The following is a 24,441-nucleotide window of genomic DNA, read 5'->3' as shown; positions in this document are numbered from 1 at the left end:
AGGCTGATAACTGCATTTTTTCCCTTCCAGAAGTGTGACAATTTACATAAATTTCCATTTGTCTTCTCATGAGCTTATGAAGCCCTATCCCCAGATCTGCTCTGTCTTCTCTGTCCTGCAAAACCCTGCGTAATTTCAATGTGTCATGTTTCAGCTGGGAGCTCACCCTCATCCGCGTCGTCCCTGTCCCGATGAGGCAGACGATGAGTGACTCAGGTCTCTGAGTGCTTCTGCTCAGGCAGGGCTGGAAGGGAAGGGTGCTCTTCTCCACGAGACAAAACACAATTTGGTGCCGAGGACTAATCCCATCCCACAGATGCTGCCAGATGGGTGTTTGAATGGCTTTTAGGACTGTGCTGATTACAGAAGCCACAGCAGCATGGAAGTGGGTTAGTGTTTCATTCTCTCCTGCCAGTGGCAAACATTGCAGTATTGGATTTTCTTTATTTTTTGTTTGTTTGGTTTTTTTTCCTGAGGATTTAGCACACAGATTGTGGCATTGTTCTTTTACACTAGAAAGCAGCCAGTGCTAAGCCCTTCTATGCAGAGCTTTGTGCTTCTGCACTGTGCTCACGCTGCCCGTCACGGTGCGGAGCAGAAACCTTGGGTCTGGTGGATTTACACCAAATCAAACACCTGAATTTTAATAGATAGGAGAATGGGACTGCACCACACTTGGGGACAGCAGAGAGATGGCCAGACTGCTCTGCTTGTGCCTCCGAACAAGCCTGAATATAGAATTAGTTTAGATCCAGTACCACATAAGCTGTCTTTTCCATGGCAAGCCAACACAAAGCCAGAGACTTTCAGGTCAAAAATGAACCTGGACACTGTCTAAATCCTCTTTCCCAGGGCCAGAGCTCTGGGCACACTCCCAGAGTGGTCTGTACAGGGATATAAGGACTCGAAGCCTCCCACAGGTGTTCCCTAATGGCCATAACCACTTCAGTCCCACTGACGTTAGGAGTTTTCAATGCTGTAAAAAATCCCACTAAACACCTCTACAAGTCTTCCTCCCCCCGAAGACCTTTGACTGTGTAGCCCTGGGATCCCAGTCCAGCTCCTCTTGGAAACTTTCCACTGGCTTTGAAGAGGCAGCAGCTCCCGCAGCGTGCAAAGTCACCTGCAAATGAAGTGTCGCAGCACTGACGTGTGCTGGGGTCTGGACTCACACAACCCAGTAAGCACCTCTCCAATAAAAAAAAAACAAAAAACCACTGAACACAGAGAGTTTGGAGGAGGGGGATCAGCTTTCCTAGCCTTTATCATCCCCGAGAGTTTGTGTTTGCAAACAATTCTTTCCACAAATTAAAACCTTCTACCTCGGGGAACGTATGGATTATTTTTTTTAACTATAGGAGAGTTTTGGTACAAAACAAGACATGGGAAAAATCTTTAAATATAGCCTTTCATAGAAAGCATGCAATTTTCACACTTTTCCCATAACGATTCTTAAAAGGGAAAGTCAATGCTGTTCTAGACAATTTCCCAAGCTCTTTAAAGACTTCACAACACAATTACAGAATGAATCGAGGCTATAAAGAAAGCTCAGAAAAGACTTTTTGAGTTCTGCGTAATTCTATTAGACGAGACTAGTTTGTAGGTAGGGCAAAGTTATATCTAGGAATTTCCTCAGTCCACAGAGGAGCTCTATTATAATTGCCAGCATAAATGAGAGATGATGTTCTCACCACGTGGGTTGCGAGAGACAAAACCCAGCTGGTCCTTCTGCGAAACGCATTGAGCTCTGGAGCACAAAGACTCCATCTATCTGAAGAAAACTTTGGCAACAACAACACTTGCTTGTCTTCACCAAAAGAGGAGCTGCATCTTTCCCAAACTTACGAACAAAGAAACTTAAGTGCTTCTGGTTGCCAGTGCACCTGCTCCCCATATGCTTATGTTCTTTCTTTTATGGATCCCCTGTAGCATCCTGGGGGTGGGGTTGGATTCTTTCTCCATCTTTCCGTTCATTTCTGGCATTTTTTAATCCCTCCAGAGCAAAGAGACCACACATCTGCACTAAGTACTGGGTGTACGGCAAATGCTTGTGTGCTGAGGTGGTGGAGAGGGGACATCTCCATCCCAGCAGATGGAGAACCCATTTGTAGATGAGGCTTTCCTGGTTTTTCAGAGGGGTGTGGGGCTGGCTTGGAGAGCAGGATTGCAGCACTCAGTTTAATTCTTGTTAATATTTTGAAATTTTGGAAATTTAAGGGGTTTTTGGTTGGTCCCACTCTCATCTCAGTGATGTGCTGAGCCCTGTCCTGAGCCGGGGAGCAGAGAGGAGGAGCCCCATGGGTCCCCAGCCCCTCAGGGTGTCAGGGCAGCCCATCGTCCCACCAGACCAGCCTTGCCACAGGCAAACCCTGCACCTTCTCCCATGTCCCTGGGCTGCCATTCCCTAAGCTCAGCTCCAGCAGGGTTCCTCAACAGCCCATAATGCCCCCACAAAGCCTTCCTGCTTTTATTTGACACGAGCAGTGACTTCCACTTGATTCAATCACTGCTTAATTTGATCCTCCATTTAATTTCATCAAAACTGTAGTAATCAAATAATTTGTACTAAAAACATTACAACTTCCACTTGTTTATGCCAATCAATTTTAATCCTTTAAGGCACAAGGTTTATTGGATAATTTAATTACAAGATAACAAAGCGCTGTCATTAAATCTACAAGGAAAGGACAGGGCAGTAAAAAGAAAGTTAAAAAGATCTCAGAGTGCTCATAATAAAGAAAAAATGCAGTAACATACTGTTATTTAGAAGTCACGCTACGCACAATGAAAGCTGAGCAGCATCCTGCTGTTTGTGAGATGGGAAGATCAATGGCATGTTTCGGTTGAGACATTTCTGGCAATGAACTGCACTGAAAAGGGGAAACAACATAATTGGACGTAAATGAATTTGCCTTTTTTGAGTGTTGACCCACGCGAATGAATGTCTGTCAGCGGTGGCTGAGTTGTCCCTCTGTGCAATGAGCCTTCAAAAGCCAAAGGCAGCGCAGTAAGAGGAGGGAGAAGGTTTCCACCACAGGCTGTTTCTCTGTTGCTGTGAGAAATAAAACACAATCTCCTGCTCCACTGATCCTTCTCATCCCTTGACCGTGCCACGTCTTCTCCCCGCAGGTCAACACTTTCATCTCCTTCGTGTTCCCCATGGTGGTCATTTCCGTGCTCAACACCATCATCGCCAACCAGCTCATGGTCATGTTCAAACAGGCGGCCCAGGAAAACCAGGTCTGCACCATCGGTGGGCAGCAGACCATGCTCAGCATGTCCATGGAGCCCAGCCGCGTGCAAGCCTTGAAGCACGGCGTCAGGGTCCTGCGTAAGTAACCGCGTCTTTTGCCAAGGAACCGGCTAGAGGTGTCTAAGTCAATACAGTTTGAAGACCAAGAGGTTGAAACTGGGAAATGCTTTCACCCAAAACGTATTTTAAATGAAAATTAACTCTCTTTCAAAGTCCAAATTGCCCCCAAATGCTTTGATGTTTGCCAAAATTGTCCAATTCCTGTCACAAACCCCCAGATTTTGAAAAATAAATTTCTTTGTTCTCTTGGTCTTTTTCCCTCTTCAGCTACTTCTTGCTGAGTCACCAAGAGTTCTCTAGGGAATTTTACTGCCTATTTTCCACTGCTCTCTTTTTCTACCAAGTCACTTTTCTGCATCCTAATCTTCCCTTGAAGGATAAAAAGAACCCCAAACATACAGAGAAAGGAATCTAAGGAGATATTTGAGTATTATTTAATTAGTTGTGCTCAATGGGGGAGAAGCTGATAAATGAACATTTCAGATTTAAGGAAAAAATATATTTCAGGTCTGTGAAATAGAAACAACTTGATAATATCAAATTTTCCTAATTCTTTTTCTGGCCAGCTCCAGCCTGAACACCTCTCTTTTGGCTGGTGCCTGTCTTAGGCTCTGATTGTGACCGGGGGACTGATGTAGTTTTAAAACCCAACTTGGTTTGTGGGATTGGGGTGGAGCAGATCAGCTGGAGTGGACACACAGCACAGGGTACGCAGCCCCACTAGCATTGGCCGTGCTAAATTAGATGTGCAAATTTCTCTGTTCTGTTGCAAGCAAAGACTTAGAAACCCGGTGTTGGTGGTTTTTCCTTCCCCATCTTCCAAGGTAAAAGCAGGAGATGCTCTGAAGGTGTTTTTTGCTTCATTAGAAGTGTGTGGAAAATCAGTTTTCCCCTGAAGATACACAGAAAAGAGAAAAGAGTTTCTTGCCATCAATCACAGCTTTAATTCAGATTTCAATTTTCCTCTCTCTGTTAGGAAAAAAAAAGGCCCAATGACTCAGATATTGAAAAAAAAAATTTTGATCAAATCAGACTCTTCCTAGTGTTTCTCCTCTTTAGAACTCTGATGATAGCAACACTGATTTGATAGCAAAGCAATGTTCACGTAATCCAATACACCTGATGCTTTATAATAACCCAGAAATAACTCCACTGCACACTTGAAAACCTGACGCGAGACAGTGAGCAGGGACGATGGCTGTCTTGTCTGCAGTGACAGAATTCCCCTGTTCCTGTCCTGCACGTGACGTCCCCCAGGCCAAAGAAATCCCTTGAGAAGGCACCAAGAACGTCCAGGAGCTTTTCCCAGTTGTTTTTCACGAGGGATGCATCCCACGCCGGGCGCTATGTCCCTGCTGTAGACAAGCCACCATGCTGGGAAATGCCTCCAAGAAAAAAAGGAGAGAAAAACCCAGAAAACATTTAATTCCCCATAATTATGTGGGTGGGCTGTGGTTATTTACTCCCCCTGCACCCCAGTTAACCATCATCCACCCAGGGATAAGAAGGGAGCCCTGCTTTGGCTCTGAGCCCACCAGGATGGGGCTGAGGAAGCCCCTGGGCTCCCTGCTATCCTTTTCTATTTCTTAACGCTTCTCCCTGCTGCCATTAAGTGAGGAGCTGCCTTTTCTCACCTGGGCTACAACATCTCACACCTCTCTCTCTCTCTCTCCTTTTAGTATTGTATACCCTTTTACCATCAGGAGGAGAGAGCTCTTCATGAATAATAACAGAGAGACCTAAATCCGCACCCGCCGCTCCCCGGGCATTGCTGGGTGGTGGTGGAAGAGCATCCCTCACCAGCAGCTCCACGTTTCCTCCGAGGCACTGGAAAACAGCCCTTCTTCCTCCAAACAATAAGCTTAATTTTCATCTCCTCCTTCTTCTCCAGGCAAATTTTTCCTTTTGTTATGCACTCCAAAAGCTGAGAAAAGTTAATAAAAGCGAGAGTCTGGAGCCTGAAATGGTGCAAAAGCGGGTCAGAAGCGGCTCCCAAACACCACGTGCATCTCCCCAGTGCCAGCGAGCTCCCTGCCCTGCTGGGGAAGGCAGAGAGAGAGCAGCCACTTGGTCCTTTTCTGGGCTGAGGAAGATCCAGCAAATAAGAACCCCACCCTCAGTTTTGTCTGTGTCACCACAGCAGCCAGAAAAGGCTTTTTTTTATGGAGGAAGAGCAAGTGAAATCCTGCTTCGTCTCGTTTTTCAGATGCACTTGATTAGTGGAGGTGCTTGATTCACATTTACTTTTGTCACCTGTTCCTCTCAACTTCTTTTTTTTTTTTTTTTTTTTTAAATAAGCCAGGCCTCAGAGGTGTCTGAAATGTAGCAAAAAATAAACAAGGACATGCAGGATTTATCCCAGGATCCGCAGCAGCCAAAACCATGTACACAGTCTAGGCTAGTTTATGGAAGAGGCTGGGAAAAGAAAAGGACACTTGTCCACACTAATAAAACTGTTGGCACAAAATCAGAGCTTCATGGGGGTCAAAGTATTTTCCATTTCTAAAAGAGAACCTTGACCTGAAGTGCAGAGAGCCTGGGTTTGTTTTAAGAGTGAAATGTTTCAGAACTTGTAAAACTAGTGCTCAGAAAAGAATCTTGTGCCTTTCATGGTGTGCGGAGCTGTTGGATGAGATCAGAGCAGCAAACACCTTTCCTCCTCCCTCCAGATCTACTGAGATTATGAATTTATTTACACTGAAATAGGAACTAAAAGCGGTCAGGCTAAGAGCTTCATTCAGAATACCCACAACACCATTTTCCTCCTCTTTGCCAGCATTTATGTGGTTTCTTGGCTTGGTCTGACTTCGGTCATGTACAAAATAATTAGGGAGATCAGGATCAAGGAAGGAGTCAGCCCTGCTGCCTGGGAGCCAGCTCGTTAATTCATTAAGCATGTGATTTCTGATTGTAATTCCCTCCTCCCTGCTGCCGGCCTTCACCAGGTGTGAGGATCAGGGTTCAGAGAGCTGGAGGCTCTGGCAGCTTCCCAGCTCTTGTGTGGGGATAAGAGGGCAATGTCTGCACTGAAATACCCCCCTCCTCCATCCACCCGATATTCTTGCCATTTCCCTGGCTATAAACCCCCTCCAGTTGCTGTTATGATTCCTTGGCTGCATTGTAGAGCTGGGAAGCTGAGTCTCTCGGGCGCTACATGGTGCTTCATGGAAGGGTGAAGCTTCTCTGATCGCATCCAACCACCTGGTAACATCCTAAATAAATCTGAAACACACACATGCACACACGCACCCTTCCAGAATAAGCTACTTTCAGCAGGTAAAACCTCACGTACACTGCCCAGACAGTGGCATACTGTGTCCAGACAGAGAGAGGCAATATAAATCTTCCCCATCTCAGTCAATCTCATGTTTCCAAATGGTTTGGTTCAAGCTGGAAGCGCTGTTTGGCTGACATATTTTCTCCCAAGGGGATGGTTTTGTGACAGGGACTAATTGTCCCCATCAATACACCATCCTGCAGCCCTTTCTCTTCCAAGAAGCCTTTAAAACCTCCCCAGCTGCCCATCAGAGGCCCGTTAGGGGCCTGGAGCATCTCCCTTATGAGGAGAGGCTGAGGGACTTGGGTCTTTTTAGTCTAGAGAAGAGAAGACTGAGGGTGGAACTGATCAATGCTTATAAATAGTTAAAGGGTGGGTGTCAGGAGGATGGGGCCAGTCTTCTTTCAGTGGTGCCCAGGGACAGGACAAGAGGAAATGGGCACAAACTTGAATATAAGAACTCCAACCTAGACATGAGGAGGAACTTCTTTCCTGTGAGGGTGGCAGAGCCCTGGCAGAGGCTGCCCAGGGAGGTGGTGGAGTCTCCTTCTCTGGAGACATTCCAAACCCACCTGGACACATTCCTGTGGGACCTGCTCTGGGTGACCCTGCTGTGGCAGGGGGTTGGACTGGATGATCTCCAGAGGTCCCTTCCAACCCCATGTCACTCTGTGATTCTGTCAGATGGATCCCGCTGTGGATGGAAGGAAGGAGCTATCGAACAGCACAGCTGAGCCCCAAGAACCCTGTTGAGACAAACTGATGGAGATCAGGGGGAGGCTTTGCGCATCCCTGGGTGGACACTGGCTGAGCCTATTAAAATGTGATCGGTTCCAGGTAGCATTTGCTCCGTTACAGAAGCCGCTTAGTGAAAGCAATTATAAAGCATTTAGAGAGGTTTAGCCAATTAAAAGAATATCCTTCAGTCTCCCACAACTGGCTGGGTGATACCTCCATTAGGTCCATTTTAGGACGTGAGGTCAAACCACATTTTTTTACCAAATCTCTAAGAATTTTAAAACTCTAACTCTGCATTTCTTCAATAATCGACAAATGCCAAGTATTAATGAAGTATCCACGCAGCCTACATTAATTTCTGCATTACTAAGCCCCTTTCTGAACAAATGTTTTGAAGAGTTCATTCATTTCTCTGCACCGATGTTCCCAGTCGGAGCTGTCTGAGGGGGAGAATATTGCTGTGAGATTTACTGTAACCACCCCGCAAATAGGGATAACAAATAGCAAATACTCTGCAGCCACAATACACAAAAGGGCACCAGTCTGAAAATCTGCTCCTTAAACAGTTGTATTTTGTAATTCCTGTATTCTAAGGAAATCAGATTTGCCCACGAAATCATTTCTTTTGCAAGAAAGGAACTAAATTCACAGCGGTTTGTCTCCATAATAAAAAGCCTGAGCAACTCCAAGTGGAGTTCAGCAAAACCCCAGTGACATTGAGCGTCAGTAGAAGCTGAGTTTAACAGCTGAAGTGTCACACAGAAATTCGGGAGGATAAATTAGCCATAGAACAGTTGTATATATTTCCCAGAGATGTTTGTACGTGTGGGTTTACTTTCCAGCCTGCCGAGCGACGTGAAGAGAGCGGTGTGGGAGAGCTCTATAAACACCCTCTGAGGAGCAGAGAGGGACCAGGGCTGCACCTCTCGGGACAGGGAGACTCTTTTTTCTCCTCTCCCAGGACATGTCCCTTCTCTGTCACTGCAGGAGAGGTGTTTCTGCCAGGGTTCAGGCTCTCACGGCTACATCTCTGATAACAGCTCAAGAGCTGGTCATGCCCTGCAAGCGGATTTTCCAGGTGTTAAACCCTCTCCAAATGAGTGTTTAAAAAGCTAAAACTGATGTGTTTTCAAACATGAAGTCTGGTCAAGGTCTTAGTCACTGCAGAAGCATGCAATAAATAGAGCCCAGGGTCCCTCTGCAGCAGAAACCGTTCAGGGAGGAACAAAAGACACGTGAAACTCAGAACTGGAGAGAAGAAAGGGGCTGCAGAGGATGCAAGTTTGGGTTATAGCTCATTTTACTGAATAAAAAGAGCCTTGAACCTGGTCAGGAGAAGATGGGAGACCTTCTCTGCCCAGAGATGTTTGTACGTGTGGGTTTACTTTCCAGCCTGCCGAGCGACGTGAAGAGAGCGGTGTGGGAGAGCTCTATAAACACCCTCTGAGGAGCAGAGAGGGACCAGGGCTGCACCTCTCGGGACAGGGAGACTCTTTTTTCTCCTCTCCCAGGACATGTCCCTTCTCTGTCACTGCAGGAGAGGTGTTTCTGCCAGGGTTCAGGCTCTCACGGCTACATCTCTGATAACGGCTCAAGAGCTGGTCATGCCCTGCAAGCGGATTTTCCAGGTGTTAAACCCTCTCCAAATGAGTGTTTAAAAAGCTAAAACTGATGTGTTTTCAAACATGAAGTCTGGTCAAGGTCTTAGTCACTGCAGAAGCATGCAATAAATACAGCCCAGGGTCCCTCTGCAGCAGAAACCGTTCAGGGAGGAACAAAAGACACGTGAAACTCAGAACTGGAGAGAAGAAAGGGGCTGCAGAGGATGCAAGTTTGGGTTATAGCTCATTTTACTGAATAAAAAGAGCCTTGAACCTGGTCAGGAGAAGATGAGAGTCCTTTTCTGTCCCTCAAAATTAAATTTTCTTTCTTCTTCCTTCCACTCCAAACACCTGGGCAGTTTAAAAGGAATCAAGCAACTTCTTTATCTTCCCAAAAATTAGTTATCTTGGAAGGAACCTGGAGAAGACGCCCCCATTTGCACTGTGTCATCAGAGACGTGCTGCTTGGACCCTGTTCTTGGGATTGCTTTTGTCCTTCATCTTCTGCCCTGCTCATTAGGGGCAAAACCAGTGCCAGTGGAAAGTTTAACCACCAGCATGAGCAGGGGCAGGAATTCACATCCATTTTCGAATCTGTCAGCTGAAGCCATTGAAAATCAGGACTGGAGATTATAATCTGAGTAAGATACATTGGGTTTGCATGCCGAATTTTTTTCCTATTTACTCTGCTGTCTCGCAGGCATTAACAAAGAAGTATTTAGGGGAACATGGCTCCTTTCAAGCAAGATAACATCTTCTACCCCTTAATCCAAACACGAGTGGGAAAAAAAGAAGGAAAATGGTAAAGAAAGATAAAAAGCAGATCTCTGGCTGCTGGGAATGGAAATTAGGGAGTCAAATCTAATGTTTACACTGCTCAGTAACATGTGCAAGAGCACAGGGGATTGTATACAGCAAACGCTGAGTGTTTTCAGTGGTGTCTAAAGGAGCCAGGGGCTCTCCAGGCGTGTTGCTATTCCCAGTTTCTCCTTCTTTGCTCTCCTGAGTACTACTGGTGCATTCTGGTGGTCCCCAAACTCTGCTGGTTGTTATCGACTTTTATGGAAATCCTTTCTCCTGCAGCCTTGTGACCCAAATACCAGCTTGAGCAGTTTTAATTTTATTAGGCTCATACCCACCCTTGCAGCTCCCGTAATCCCTAGTTTGGGGCTTGCTGGTATAAATATTGCCTATAAATATTGCCTGCCAGGTAGAGCATCACATTAATATAAACAGTGCCTCAAGGTTTAACGAGGCAGTTCCCACTACATCTACACTTGGCCCAGCTTTTACCACCTCTCCCATCAAACAGCACGGTGACACTTGCTCCCCATTGTGAGAGATTCTCTTGTAATTACATCAACTAAATAAATACATAAAACCCTGGAGCTTTGAATACACGACGAGTGTTTCTCCAGAAAGCAGCATTGATGCAAATCCCTGATGTGAGCCCCATAATACTGTCAGATGTGTTATTCTGTACCATCCCTGGAGGTGTTCAAGACCAGGCTGGAAGGGACTTTGAGCAACCTGGTCTCATGGGAGGTGTCCCTGCCCAGGGCAGGGGGTTGGAACTCGGTGATCTTTAAGGTCCCTCCCAATTCTATGGAGGGTGCATTCCTTGGGCAGTGTTGGATTCATATGGCCAGTGATGATCTGAAACGTAGAAAAGGCTGGGAGGTGTTGTTCAGGTGGGTCAGCACAGACACAAGCAGCTCCTGCCTTTGCTCAGAAATCACAGCATGCTGTTCCCCAGCTGTATGTGATTCAGCTCCCTTTGAAACATAGAGAAAAAGAAATATATTGGCCAAAATAACCTGGAAAAAACCTTTCGAGGAAGGATGGTTCTGAGCTTCTCTGGAGGTCTAAGCGATAGCCAAGGTGGTTAAAAGAGGGAGTAGCATCTCTTTTCTCTCTCTCATGGAGGAAAGGAGGAGAGGACAGAGGGATGCCCTCTCCAAGGGCCACCCCGGAGCCGCAGAGCTGTGACTCAGCACGACCCCAGAGGGGATAGAAGAGCCAAAGTGAGGAGGAAAACACCAGCCAAGTTCTTTGTACTGCAGCACATCCCCACGGTCCCATGTGAGTCGGTAGCAGTGGCACATTTTCCATCGCCATCCTGGTGCTCCGAGTCACGCCAAGCCTCAGATGCCCCAAAGAGGGATGGGGGGATGAAAATCCCTCCTGAGCATGGCTCCTGTGCTCAGTCAAACCTGCCACCAAGCACTCGCCGTGGTCTTTTTTCACACGATATATTGCTCCATGCTCATTCTAACCCAACGTGAGCCTTTCGAGATGTTGGCTGTGGAGAAGGGCTGTCTCCCAGCCTCAGCCACAGGATACACACAAGGTAAAATAAAATACACAGTGCAAGCTAATGTAATTTAACTTCCAGGATTGCTTCCACATCCAGTTTAGTTTGAAAATCAAGACTGGCACGCTTTAAATCTACTTTTGCACAATGAAAAAGCTGTCACTCAAAATTCATGTTTCCCTCTCACAGGATTTCCTGCACAATAAACAAACAAGGGCTCATCTGCTGCTGCCCTCCTCCCTCTCTCCCCTTCTTCCTTGGGATGTGGCTCAAACAGAGAATACAGCCATTATCAGACAAAACAGAAAGTCACAGGATGCAATAATTCAGGTTTTAATACACATTTAAATTGGGAATTTGATTTAGAAGGGAAAAGAAGACTCAGCTCAGTGGAAGGATCATTCCCTGTTGCACCAGGGACAGTTTGCTTGGGTCCCCTCTCCGTTCCCCAGCCCGGGGCTGATCCACAGCTTTGGCACCTTGTTTGCTCAAAACAGAACTTCATGGAGCAACCCTGCTCTTATTAAATCTGCATTGAATTAATTAGAAGTGAGGGATGAATCTGGTTTATTTTTAGTTAGTTTTTAGTCTCCAGCCTCATAAACACCATCCTGGACATACAACCCCACCAGGCATTGGGTCAAACCCTTCCCCTGCAGCTCCAGCAGGCTGACCTGCTCCATCTTGCTCCACCAAAGAAACCCCTGAGTTAAGCCTTTGATAATGGAGAACACGTCCTAGAAGCTGATAAAAATGATAAAAAAACTCAACTTTGCCCAGAATTTGTTTTACAGCTCATCTGTTTTGATAACCATGTGCTCAGGAAGGTACAAGAGAGCAGCAAAAGCCACCAGGTATCTCGGTGAGAAGGATGCTTTTCATTCTGTATTAGGCAAAAGTTAACACATTCCCACGTTTCATATTCATCCCTGGGGAGGAGAAGCAACAGGGCAGGATTGCCACCCTAAATCTGCTTGATCCCCTGCATGATAAGATTGAAACATGCAGATTAAGGGTGACAAAAGCAGGTCAGGGTCCCCTAATCTGCGCGGCAGAGGCTGGTGGCACAGACTCACACAGCGTGCTTCCCAGCTGGGACTTCCAAATCAGACCATAACTGTCTCCAACGCACTCAGCTATGTGTTTAATCGAGTTTTAATTGCAGAGTGATTGCATGTGATACTGCAGAATTACCACAGATTACTAAATTGACTGTTCATTTGCTCAAGTCAGGCAGATATTTCTCTCAATGTGTGTTTTTGCTGCTCCTGGTCCCTGCCTCCGTGTTATTTGGCACGGCATTGTCTGAGCAACAGAAGCAGAGATCCTCTGAAGGGAGAAAAACACTTTCATGCAGTGTGTTGGTAAATTTAACAGGCAGGTGTGTGGGACTCCTACAACTGGCTGTAGAAAGAATCCAGATCCTGCTGTTCTTAAAATGCTGCACGCAGGGGTGAGGGCTGGGAAGCGCCCGTGACAGAGGGTTCTGCAAAAATTATGACGTGCCATGTGTCTGTCATTCAGGGGCTCTCCCCATCAAAGTCCCAGCAAATCTCCTCAGGGCAGGATTGGACGTGGGTCAGATTCATTCACTTGACGGCGTCTGCAGAGCTGCAGGCCGTCGAGTGATGAATTACATCTGCAATCACAATGGCCATGTAGCAGCCCAAAATATTCAGACTGAAATAATGAATTCACTTGAACAGGAGAATAAAAACAGAGCCTCTGGCCTTCTTTCCAAAACATGTCCCTTCAGTTGCCTACAACTTTATTGGATAAATGGCTTTTGCAGCATTCCTGGAAGATGCTCTCATACACTGTGCAGGCTGATGCTAAAAGAATATAACCATCTCTGTTATTAGTTATGTGTTTAATAAGAGACATCACACAAGGCGTTGAAGGCTGCGAGTACAGAGCTGGGCAGCAGGAATTATTTAATTTCTGTACAAATTGGGCAGTGACTCTGTTAGTGATGACACCCACAAAAGCTGGACACACTTTGCTCCCCGTGCTGCTGCTGAAGCCTCCCCAGTGGCTCTTGGCTGAGGGACGGTGAGGGGGAGATGCAACCACAGCCAGACTTGCTCCTCCTGGACAGCATTTTTCAAGGGAAATACATCTGCATATCTCCTCTACGAGCTACGGCATAGTCCCTGTGGAAAGACAGTGTTTGGGTTTGGGACATACCCACAGAAATGTTCTCAGTCCTAAGGCAGAGGGAAAATCAGCCTTTGCCTCCATGAGCCAAATCCACATTGCACTGGGGTAGCTCTCTGAGAGAGCTTTGGTGCCTCTAAGCCCTTCACAGGTCACATAAAGGACAAGAGTGATGCGGCCCTTGCTCTCTGTAGAGCAAATTTGGGATAAAAAATTAACATAATTATTTTATTTAGCCTTGATTTTCTTCTTGTGTTTTATTGTGTTACGTTTTAACTGAGATTTCTTTATTTCCTGCTAGGATTCTGCCAGAATCCTGTCATTTCATACCGAGGTTGAAATGCATATTACAAAAGGAAAGAAATCTTTCCCTTGATTGCCTGATATATCTACTTTTTAACCTAGACTGACAAACGCACTCTACCAACAGCACTTTTACCCTTCAGAGTTGTTGCATATTATTTTCCATTGTTCAACGTCCCTTGGCTAGAAACTGGAAAGGAAAAAAAAACACATCATCTTTCCTCCTTACCCTTTAATTAATCATTTTTAGTATGGCAATGTCCAGACCCAAACCTCCTGTAATCACCACCATCTCAGCACCATCTCAGGTGCTGCACAAAGGTAAAACAAAAGGACCAGCCCAGCTCCTGAGGCTGTTTAATGACCCCAGCTCCGTGGGGAGAGCGGCCGGAGCCTCCGCGTAACCAACTAATGGGATTAGAGTGTTCCTGGCTCCCTGTCTACCTGGGTGAAAAACATACACAAAGTGTCTCTGACGGTACTTTGGACAAAAGACCCGGTGCTACGAGGGCATGAAACACAAGGAGAGATGCAAATACGGTTTCGTTTAAGCCAGTGTCTGAACCAGGCACCGACGCTCCTTTGTCTGTGTCCTCGGTTTCGTTTAAGCCAGTGTCTGAACCAGGCTCCTTTGTCTGTGTCCTGCCTTCTCGTGCTCACAGTGTCACTGCCCCCCTGCTTAGTGCTTTTTTCTATTATTTCTGTTATACTCATTTTTACAGGCATTCGCAGGCTGGTTGTCCCTCAGGGTTATTAATTTCTTGCACAACGGCAATAGAAGAACAAAGTGGGTCCTCAGGAAAGCCACAAACGCCACACAAACAGGTCCCTTTTCCACCCTCACCCCTCCCCGATGAGGAATTGCTCATTAAAAGTAATGGGTTTTTTTCCATCCTCACAGGTGCCGTGGTGATTGCCTTCGTGGTCTGCTGGCTCCCTTATCACATCCGGCGTCTCATGTTCTGCTACGTCCCCTCCAGTCACTGGACAGAGTGAGTCACCAGGAGGGGGATGAAGTTCCCCCCCTCCCCAGGCCAGGCTGGGGCTGCTGGGGGCACCCACAGACTTGGGGATGGAGGTGTGGGATCTGGGAGCAAAGGCGTTCTGCACCCGAGGGGTTAAAGCCTCAGCCTCCTAACTGTTGGTTTGGTTTTATTTTTTTTTGATTTCTTACCATGTTTGGGAGACTCAGCCTCCTAACTGTTGGTTTGGTTTTATGTTTTGGATTTCTTACCATGTTTGGGAGCCAAATTGAGAGTCCTAGTAGTATCATCTTGTTATGGTTTGAAGAAACCACAACAATTTATTGTCATTTAGACAATTTTTCTATCACCTGATGACTTCTTCCCCACCGGGGAAGGGGAATAGGGGCAAAACAAGGAAACCCGAGGGTCAAAATGTAAACAGATGTAATAAATAAGACAAAATATTTAACATCAATAATACTAAAGAACCAATATTATTCTGGATACCAATATAAAATATACAAGGACTATCCCCAGCCCATTCCATCACAGGAGAGAGAGAGAACTCCTCAGCAAACTTCCTAATTTCTATTGAATGTGACGTTTGTGGTATGAAATAACCCTGTTGGCAGCTTGGGGCAAGTGCCCAGGTCTCACTCCTCCTCATCCTCACACCGATGAAATAACCCTGTTGGCAGCTTGGGTCAACTGCCTGGGTCTCACTCCTCCTCATCCTCACACCAGGCAAGGCTCGAAAACACTGAGACCTTGAATCCTGCTCACCAGAGCTGGCTGTAAAGTAAATATTTTCACAAATTGAGGCACTGAAGTCTTCTAAAAATGCAGTTTTCCTAGAATTAGGGAAAAGTAAAATTACTGAAAGAGAAATTAATCCTGTGTGGTGGCTCAAATCAGGACAGATCTGACTCCCCCAGATGTGGGTGACAGCAGCATTAGCTCGAGCCAAGATGCATCATCATGTTCTTCCTTCTCCTGTGGCTGCAACCACAGCCTCGCCGGTGATGGATATTCCCCACTGACAGCCCTTGATGAGATGACATTTGGGCAGGGGGGGTTCATACACCCGAAGTGGATGGCTGTCTCCGTGGCAGAGATATCGATCACTGGCCCTGTGATGGAGCAGCTCCCGTCGACACACAATTTACCTCCCCAGCACCACATTTCCTTAGTGACAGCAGAGATTACACAGGTGGGGAAATAACTGCGCTGCTCACTGGGTCTGGGGCAGGTTATTTACCGGGGTTTGCAGGGAGTGGATCAAAATTAAATACTGGCGGTTGTCGCTGATTAGAAAATGTCCCGATTCTCAGAGAATTGAGGGATAATTGCACGCCTACGTGTGCCATTCACAGATGTGTGAGGGCACACAAACTGCTTCGTGCAGCCTTTCTGCTGCGTCGGGCCAGGTTCCTCAGCAGAGTAGCCACAGAACTCATTATTCATTTTAAATAAGCAATTAAGCATCAATGCTGTCTGGGGATATACAGCCAGGCAGCCCGAGGTGCCGAGAGACGCGCTCAGTGAAAAATGTGTCTTTCCTCCCATGGTGTTACGTCCCTCGTCTCTGGGACCCGCTCTGTTTCCTGCAATGAACAGGAAAAGAAAAGCCTACAATGCCAAAAGAAGCAGAGCAACTACAAGACATTAAAATTTCATAACCTCCAAGCACAAAAACTAGTAATTTACAATACAGCAGTCTGCTGAATGGAATTGTACATCCATCCGTAGTAAAAACCAAAGTCTATCTCCAATCGGGAAAGCAGAGCTCCAGGCACACACTGGGACAAACTGTTGTTTCTTGTTTGCTTTCTGATATGAAAAGCACTTAAAGCACCAATCATTTATGTAACAACCACCTTTGCTTTGAGCAAGAAGGGCAGAGAAGTCTGTCTGCAGTTAGTGTGAATTTATGCATTGTGGTTGCATTCACATTTTTTTTTCGTCTTCTTTTAAAAGCCATGAGCGATTTTAGGAGAACATTGAATTTACAGGCATATTGTGAATGGTGAGAGATCAGTATGGGAGCTAATCAAGAGCTTGAGGCAGCTTGACGTGTTCATTTATAAGTGTGTGTGCCTGCCCCTGAAAAAGAGAAATTTTTGCGATATTAATTCTTCACAACTCTATAGAGAAGCTCTGCTCATCAGAGCTGGATGGGCCAGGCAGTACTTGGCAGTGCTGAGGGGGTGTGGAGGGATTGGTGATGGACTCCAGCACACGTCGATTCATCTTTTGCTAGACAGCGCTCAGACTAACAAAAAAGGTCTACAGTTTCCACTGAGATAAATGATCCTGGGGAACATCTTCCTGAAAATGAGTCCCACGTCGTTTATAAACCCTTTACCAGCTCAGAGCTGTTGATCTCGGTTGTCTCAAGGAAAGATATTTCCAAAAGAAAAAAATAAATAAAATAACTAAGCATTTTCAACAAATTCTAGTTGAAAACATCATATTGTGACGGTCGGGATACGTTTTGAACGATGCTGTCATCAGTTTGTCCCAGAATAGGGAATACTATTCCAGATTACAGACAAATCGGGACACACTGAATGAGCTGATGGTGCTCTCACTGCTGGGGGGGAGCTGCATCTGGTACTGGATCTTGGCTCTTCTGCAGGCTCTGAAGACCAGAACTGCAGCCAGAAAAGTCAAGCTAATGTATATGCATGACACGGAAACGAATTTCCATCTGGCTTCTCAGTTTCAGACATGTCTATTCTCAACGACAAAATGAACGCAGAAGGTAAATATCCCATCCGGACCCAGAGCATAAATCAGTTTCTAACTGTTAGTGATTGGGGTAAAACCTCTGTAGAGGCATTGACCTGTTCTTGGCCAGTCCCAGTTGAAAACAGAGCTGTTTTCCTGGTGGCTCATGCACCATTGGTCAGCCCATGTCCCGAGAAAGGTCAGCTCATGTTTTTCTCATCCTTGTGACTTTGAATCATTTCAGCTCTCTGCATCTTCATCTATTTAGATGTTTATCTCTCATCTGTCCTTGCAGTTTCCTTTACAACTTCTACCACTACTTCTACATGCTGACAAACGTCCTCTTCTACGTCAGTTCAGCAATCAACCCCATCCTCTACAACCTGGTGTCCGCCAACTTCCGACAGATCTTCGTCTCCACACTCACACTCCTGTGCCTGCCATGGAGGAAGAAGAAGAAGCGACTGGCCTTCACCAGGAAATCCAACAGCATCTCCAGCAACCACACATTTTCCAGCCAGGTCACAAGGGAAACTACATACTGAAGCCAAAGGAGGAAGGGAAATGCACTTCATCGTGGAGTCAAAACTTGAGAGAGGCCTCTGTGACTGTCGTGCATGGTCTCCGAATTCACGTAACACAAATGTGTTTAGCAAAGTCATTTTTGTTGGAAAAATAGGCTTTGTGTTGCCAGTAACTTCGGGGTTATTTTAAAGCATTGGCCTTGCCTCTTGTGAGTAATGTCTACACGTTTTGTAACTTCAGTCTGGCATAAGTCCAGGTGTGGTGTTAACTGGGAAGCCAAAATGTGTTAAACTTAGGCAAAACCGTGCTGCATTTCATCCTTTTCTCAGTGCAGAGATGCCATGTTCCCATCCAAGAGTTTGAGATCACGTCTCTTGGTGGCACCGAGCAGAGAGTCTGATGAGGAGAAAGCAGTTTTGAACCAGAGAGGGATGTTTTTGGAGAATGGACATGCTCATCTAAGGGATGTTCAATGGACAAGGAGTGAAAACTCAGGGAGCCAGATGGGTGTTCCAGAGATATGTCTCAATTACGATTAATATGACCGAGGTGCTCAAGAGAGCCGCTCTGGCTCCTTGAAATTAAATAACAACAGATGATGCCTTACCTAGATTGGGGTGGCTGTGGCCTGGGGACATGGGGGGCATCTTTTACTGTAGGGCATGTAATGCCCAGCACAGTGAAGCCCCTCTCTCGCAGGTATTGGTACTGCAACACCAATGAATTATAAAGCCTCTAGCAAAGAATGCAGAAACTCTGTCCAACTGGAGTGCTGAAAATTAACAGAAATGGAAAATTTTACTGTTGCCATACAGCCAAATTCTATTTTTTATCAAGGAGAGCAGTTAGCTGCCCAGCATTGAGATGAGAAAACTCCAGGCTCCTGAGGGCTCCAGGCTGCTGAGATAAGAGCAACCTGCCCCCATTCTGTGGGACCTTCAGATTTCTCCCATTCTTATTCCTGTTTTGCTTGTTTCCTCACCATTTTCACAAGGCTGACAACTTATAAGGTGGTTGTAGGCAGCAGCACCTCTTATTCTACCTTTACTTTTATTTCTTTTTGCTACCAGACCTGTTGGCACACGAATCTGCACACACAGATCTTCAGATAGTGCAAATAAAGAACACAAGAAGGTCTAAACTGGGGATCCTTAGCTCTAAACCCGCTTTCTTTTAGCCAGAGGAACAGAGACAAGACCTGAAAATTCTCTTTGACATTTCTCAGCTGGCCAGGATAGGGACTGTCAGCTTTTCTCCCATATGGTTCCACCTCCAACAGCCCACTATGTGATGCAGCAAATTGCTCCAGAGCCTTTAGCACCAGAAATCACAGGCCTCTGGGAGAAGCTTAAGGTCTTTCTCCGCTGTCACATCACCTGCAGGAAGCTGGAACCAAGCAGTCATCCTGTGTAACCTCTGCTCTGGTTTTGCTGGTGGTGACTGTGTGTCCCCTTTCACACCACACTTCACCAGGACAGCAGGGCTTGCCTCTTTATGATGACAAGATAAAAGAGTCACTTGGCTCATTTCAGCTTTCTGGCCTTTGCCCCTACCCTGTCACTCTCCAACTAATGAGCACCCTTGGTACGTAACAAGTCTCAATGCTGGAGGTGTGGATTTGTCCCCAGTGAACCATCACACAATGGTGGAGACCAGTTACTGGTCCACTGGGTACCACTGACTTCTGCTAGAGATGTGGTATCTCATGGGTTAGGCCCTATTGGGTTCAGGGCACAGAGAAAACACTTGTGGGGCATTTGCTGTGAGTTGTGAGGGATGGATACTACTTCCAAGGCATTTAGAACCTTGCTACAGAGTTAGGTACCATGGTAGATTGGGCTACCATCAGCCATGACCTCCAACCACACCTGCCAGGGATGGGAGATTATTTTAATGCCTAGTACAGAACCACCCCAAAAAGAAAGGGCTCAAAATAGAAATCAGTGGGGCATTAGTTTCTACTGATTCAGCCAAACTACAAGCTCCATCCTGTCATGCCTTCTTTTAATTTCTTGCCCCGCTTGTACCAAACAGAGGGCAGAGATTATATTTGACAAAGCACTTTTGTTGCTCGTGCACAGTTGACTCCTCTTTGGCAAGAAAAACAGGTAATGACATACATGAAACACATGAAAAAAAAATCAAAAAGGAGACTGATCTCATTGGAAGGAAATCTGTGAGGAACCAGCAAATGTTATTGATGTGTGTGTTAGAAATGGCTTGTACAGGTTCGAAGAGGAAGCTCTGGAAGACTTGTATGTGCTGCCCTGTGGGAAGGTCCAGGCACAAAGAGCAGAGGAAGAGGAGTCTTAATGTCACACACTTAACATTGGCCTTCTGGGCAAGAGACTTCCAGTGTTTCTGGAGAGGACCCAGGTTTTTTAACTTCACCTCTGAATAGAGTCAACAGCTGGGAGGCGGTTTCTGAAACCTCCCACAGAAGCTGTAACCGTGTGTTGCTTTGACTTTCAGTAGGATTTAAAATCCTGCCTGTCTTAGTCGCTTTGAAAATGTTAAACATTATTAATATATTTGTTCAACACCAACCTGCTGAAATGTGCTTGATTATCTTAGAAGACACTGTACAAAAATTGTTGTTTCACGTAAGATGCTTGGCGTGGATTTTCATTTCTGAGACACACTGGCAGCGTACAGAGTATTTGATCACAGCTCAGAGAAAATGGTAGGTTTATTTGTGGTTTGACATGAAAACGGGAACAAGCTGGAGTAAAAATGAACTTATCATAAAGTCTTTCCCCAGTGTTTGTTGGGCCACTCGAGTCCTGAAGAGCTGACTATGTGGGGGGATTTATCCAAGTGGTTTGCTGGCTTCTGCAGCTCCGTTCCCGCAGTTTGACACGGGAGCAGACCCGAGCCTATGGCCTTAACCTGAGATTGCAGCTCAAAGCTACCTCTCCCACTGGCCAAATCTGACTACCTTGAGCTGAAAAGTCTAAGTTACAGCTGATTTCATCCCCTCTCCGCTCCTCGCTTAGTTCTGTTACATTCCACCTGGAAATTTAATTCCCTTGAGCTCAAGGAATTGAGGACAACTCACTGCAGGATCCCATGGTTCTGTAGAGAGGAAAAAGGTAGAACTGTCCAGTATATACCAGAGGAATGGTTCTTTCCATATCTTTTAACAACGGCTGAACTCCTAACCCAACAAGGTTTAGCCTTAAACCCAATTGAGTGAAAGTGGCTTTTGCCACACATGCTCCCATCTTTGTGTTCCTGTCGTGTCTGAACTCTCTGCTGGGGCAGAGAGGTGAGCGTTGGTGTGGCACGATGTTAATCTATGCAAATTTCCTATAAGTGTTTTGAACTGTTTGTTTCAACTGAAAAAAAAATAAAAATCTGTTGACCCCAGAGATGGGAAGTGCTGCCGGAAGGGTCCTGAGGCGTTCCCACCTGAAGAGAGTCTGTCTAGTGACCTCTTCAAGTATTATTTAGAGGTTTTGTTTCCCTTCACAGTGTTTTCATTCAGGGCCGTCTGTTTGGCAGTGAGTGAAATCAAGATTTACAAAGTCTGTTTGGAATTTTCCCCCCAGACAGGACTTTTTCACCAGAGGCCCAGCTGGAACCCTCAGCTGAGCTTGCCTTTTTTTCTTTGCAAAGCGTGTGAGACCTCGCTTCAAAAACTAAACGGAGGAGTTGGTGAGGAGGGTGAGCAGGACACGTGCTGTGAGCACAACCATAGCAGGACTTTTTGCAGTTAGAGCATCAAGTGTTTAGTGAAAGGCAGCCCCGAGACGTGCTGCTGCTGCTGGCAGCTGGTGTTGGGTTTGAGCCCATCCTCTGCGTGGCCCCATCGGTACCTGCCCTCTGGTACCACAGGTACCGGCCCTCAGGGTCTCGAGTCCCTTGAGTCTCAGTCTCAGACCATCCTGGCTGTGATGTTCGGGAGCTGTTTTAAACAAAGCTGTATCTTCTTGAGCTCCATCCAGTTCTAAACATTGCAGCTCAACAAAGTTCTTCTGCTCTCGGTCTGGATTCGTTCGGTAGGAAAACAGAAATTGCTAACCCGAAATGTCATGATGCTGTGTCCTGGCTTTGTGATCAAGAGTCCTTCCCCAGCCGTGCCACCTGATAGTCCTGCACATATTGTATTTATGGCAGATATTTTTTAAAGTGCACCCTTTTTTTTGTTTTTTTTCTGAAATACAAGATGTCGATGTGCTTTATTTTCTGTGGCCTGTTGCGCAATGGGAAAAAAAAAAAAAGAATGTTAAAAGTGTGTCAGCGTCTCCTTTGTAATATTTTCTGTGACAAAGGGAAAAAAGAGGGTGTGAAAACCTTTTATGTAGCCATGGGAAACACTCTTTCGATGTAACATGCTGTTATTGATACTGTATTTACTGACCAAACTGTAATGAAATGGTTATTTCCTGATATAGCCTTTGTACTGTATGGTATTTTATTTTATTTTATTTTGACATTTATTGATCCTAAGAAATAAATATCTGAATTTAAGGCTTTGGCTGGTTATGCTTCAAACGGCAGTGGTACCTCTCTCATACAGCATGGGCTGCCTGGTTGTGGTCTGAACTGGTGAAATCCCATCTATCTCCTGAAAGGAGGTTAGAATCATAGAATCATAGAATCATTCAGGTTGGAAAAGACCCTTGAGATCATCAAGTCCAACCATCAACCCTACTCTACAAAGTTCTCCCCTACACCATATCCCCAACACCACATCTAAACAGCTGCTAAACACATTGAGGGATGGTGACTCAACCACCTCCCTGGGTGATAGAGGTTGTAGCAAGGTGGGGGCTGGTCTTTTCTCCTGAGTAACGAGCCACAGTTTTCATATAGGGATGGTGACTCAACCACCTCCCTGGGTGAGGTTGTAGCAAGGTGGGGGCTGGTCTCTTCTCCCGAGTAACAAGCCACAATTTTCACAAATTGAGTCACCAGAGTCTTCTAAAAATGCAGTTTTCCCAAGCATTAGAAGAGACCTTATAGAAAAGCAAAATTACTGAAAGAGAAACGAACCCTGTGTCGCCCGTGAAAAGTAAAATTACTGAAAGAGAAATGAACCCTGTGCCGCCCAAACCAGGACACTTGTCCTTCACACTTGCTTTCCCCGCTTGCAGGGAAAATGTTAACAATGTTGTATCTTGGCCATCATTTCTGTAGCAGCTTTGCCCAGAAAACTGAGCAGGTCAGGGCTTTATTGCAACAAAATCTGTAGGTCCACACCGAAGTAGGCAGCCCTCACTCTGGAGAATTTGTTGCTAAAAACAAAGCAGGTTTTCTGTGCTTTATGGGTGAGATTTCCCTTCCCACCTTCCCCCTTTTACATGACCCATTTGCTCCCTGGCATCCATTTTTCTAACGCAGATGTAATTTTGTGGGACGAGAACACTTGGGTATTGCCCACTATATTAAAGTGTCTTTACACTTAATGAGCAAAAATCAGTCACCTCCACACTCCCTGCAGCCAGCGGATAAAGTCCTGTTGGGAAACAGCACTAGGAAAATACACAAAACCTTCCTAGTTTGTAACCATTCAACCCTATTGTTTTGATGTCTGGCAGGGAGAAAGGTTGCTTGGAAAGCAGCAACAAAATAAAATTTAAATATTTGGAATCATTCGTGCCTGGAAAACTTCATCTTCTAAAACCTAACCAAAGCGCACTGCCTCTCCGGAAGCGTTTCGGTGCTGCTTCCAGATGAGAAGAGCAGGAGCCTCTATTGTCCCTGCACCATCAATTATTAAAGAATCGAATCATTTATTTTATGGATCCTTTTATTTGGTATTCAGCCCTGCTCTGTTGAAAGGTGTCTTTTCAGTCCACTGTCTATGGAGCTGCAGTTCAGCGGTGAAAATCCACAATGTGTGGGGTTTTGGGGGGGACAGGATGCTCCCAGCGGAGCCACCACTGACGGTGCAGGAACCCAGAGCACGTTCCAGCTGGAGTGGAAGAGGTTGCCCTCTCTAGGAGACCCTTCTCTAGCTCAGGGCTGACTCCTGGAAAATACAAAGCTCCTGGGAAAAGAGCTCAGTTGGGCACCACATCCCGCCTCACCAATGCAAAGGAAAACAAAAACACTGCAGAGAGTCAATTAATTTCTTTTTTTTCTTTTAGAAAGTTACAAGGGCTGCGCCTTGGGCAATGAGGAATGCTTTCATTTTGGCCTGTATTTCTCATTTCAATTATAAAAGTAATTTCCATAGTTCACAAGAGGAAAGTTTCGAGCGGCTTTTGAAACAAATGTTACATTTTAGTAAATGGCTTCATAAAACTTAATAAACATCCATCCAGAAGTTAATTTATTTAAAACGTCTTTAAATCCTCCTCTGCCTTATTGAATTTGTTTGAACCGTAGATGGGGTTGGAGTATATTCATGAGGGTATTTAAGCAATAAGGCAGTGCATCCTGGTTATTATCATCGGTCTCTGGTGGGCTGTGAAGTATGAAGCAGAGCGTGAAGTGGCTTTGGGGCACTCAAGTGCAAAACCCCTCCAGAAGTCAAGGAGCACAAAGATGGACCCGAGTGCTGTGGGGTG

General features: G+C 45.8%; 1 protein-coding gene across 1 annotated transcript in view; it reads left to right on the top strand.

Moving 5' to 3' along the window:
• Positions 1-22,399, top strand: part of NTSR1 (neurotensin receptor 1 (high affinity)) — a 55,803-nt gene extending 33,404 nt beyond the window's left edge. The window contains exons 2-4 of the mRNA XM_014954466.1: positions 3,130-3,331; positions 14,605-14,695; positions 17,694-22,399. Coding sequence (XP_014809952.1) covers positions 3,130-3,331; positions 14,605-14,695; positions 17,694-17,943 — 543 coding nt within the window. The 3' untranslated portion in view covers positions 17,944-22,399. The remainder of the gene's footprint in view (positions 1-3,129; positions 3,332-14,604; positions 14,696-17,693) is intronic.
• The last annotated feature ends 2,042 nt before the right edge of the window (positions 22,400-24,441 follow it).

This window comes from Calidris pugnax, unplaced genomic scaffold, assembly GCF_001431845.1.
Source record: "Calidris pugnax isolate Ruff unplaced genomic scaffold, ASM143184v1 scaffold50, whole genome shotgun sequence".
Taxonomy (NCBI): domain Eukaryota; kingdom Metazoa; phylum Chordata; class Aves; order Charadriiformes; family Scolopacidae; genus Calidris; species Calidris pugnax.
The sequence above is the reverse complement of the archived record's forward strand: the minus strand, read 5'-3'. Positions and strand labels throughout refer to the sequence as shown.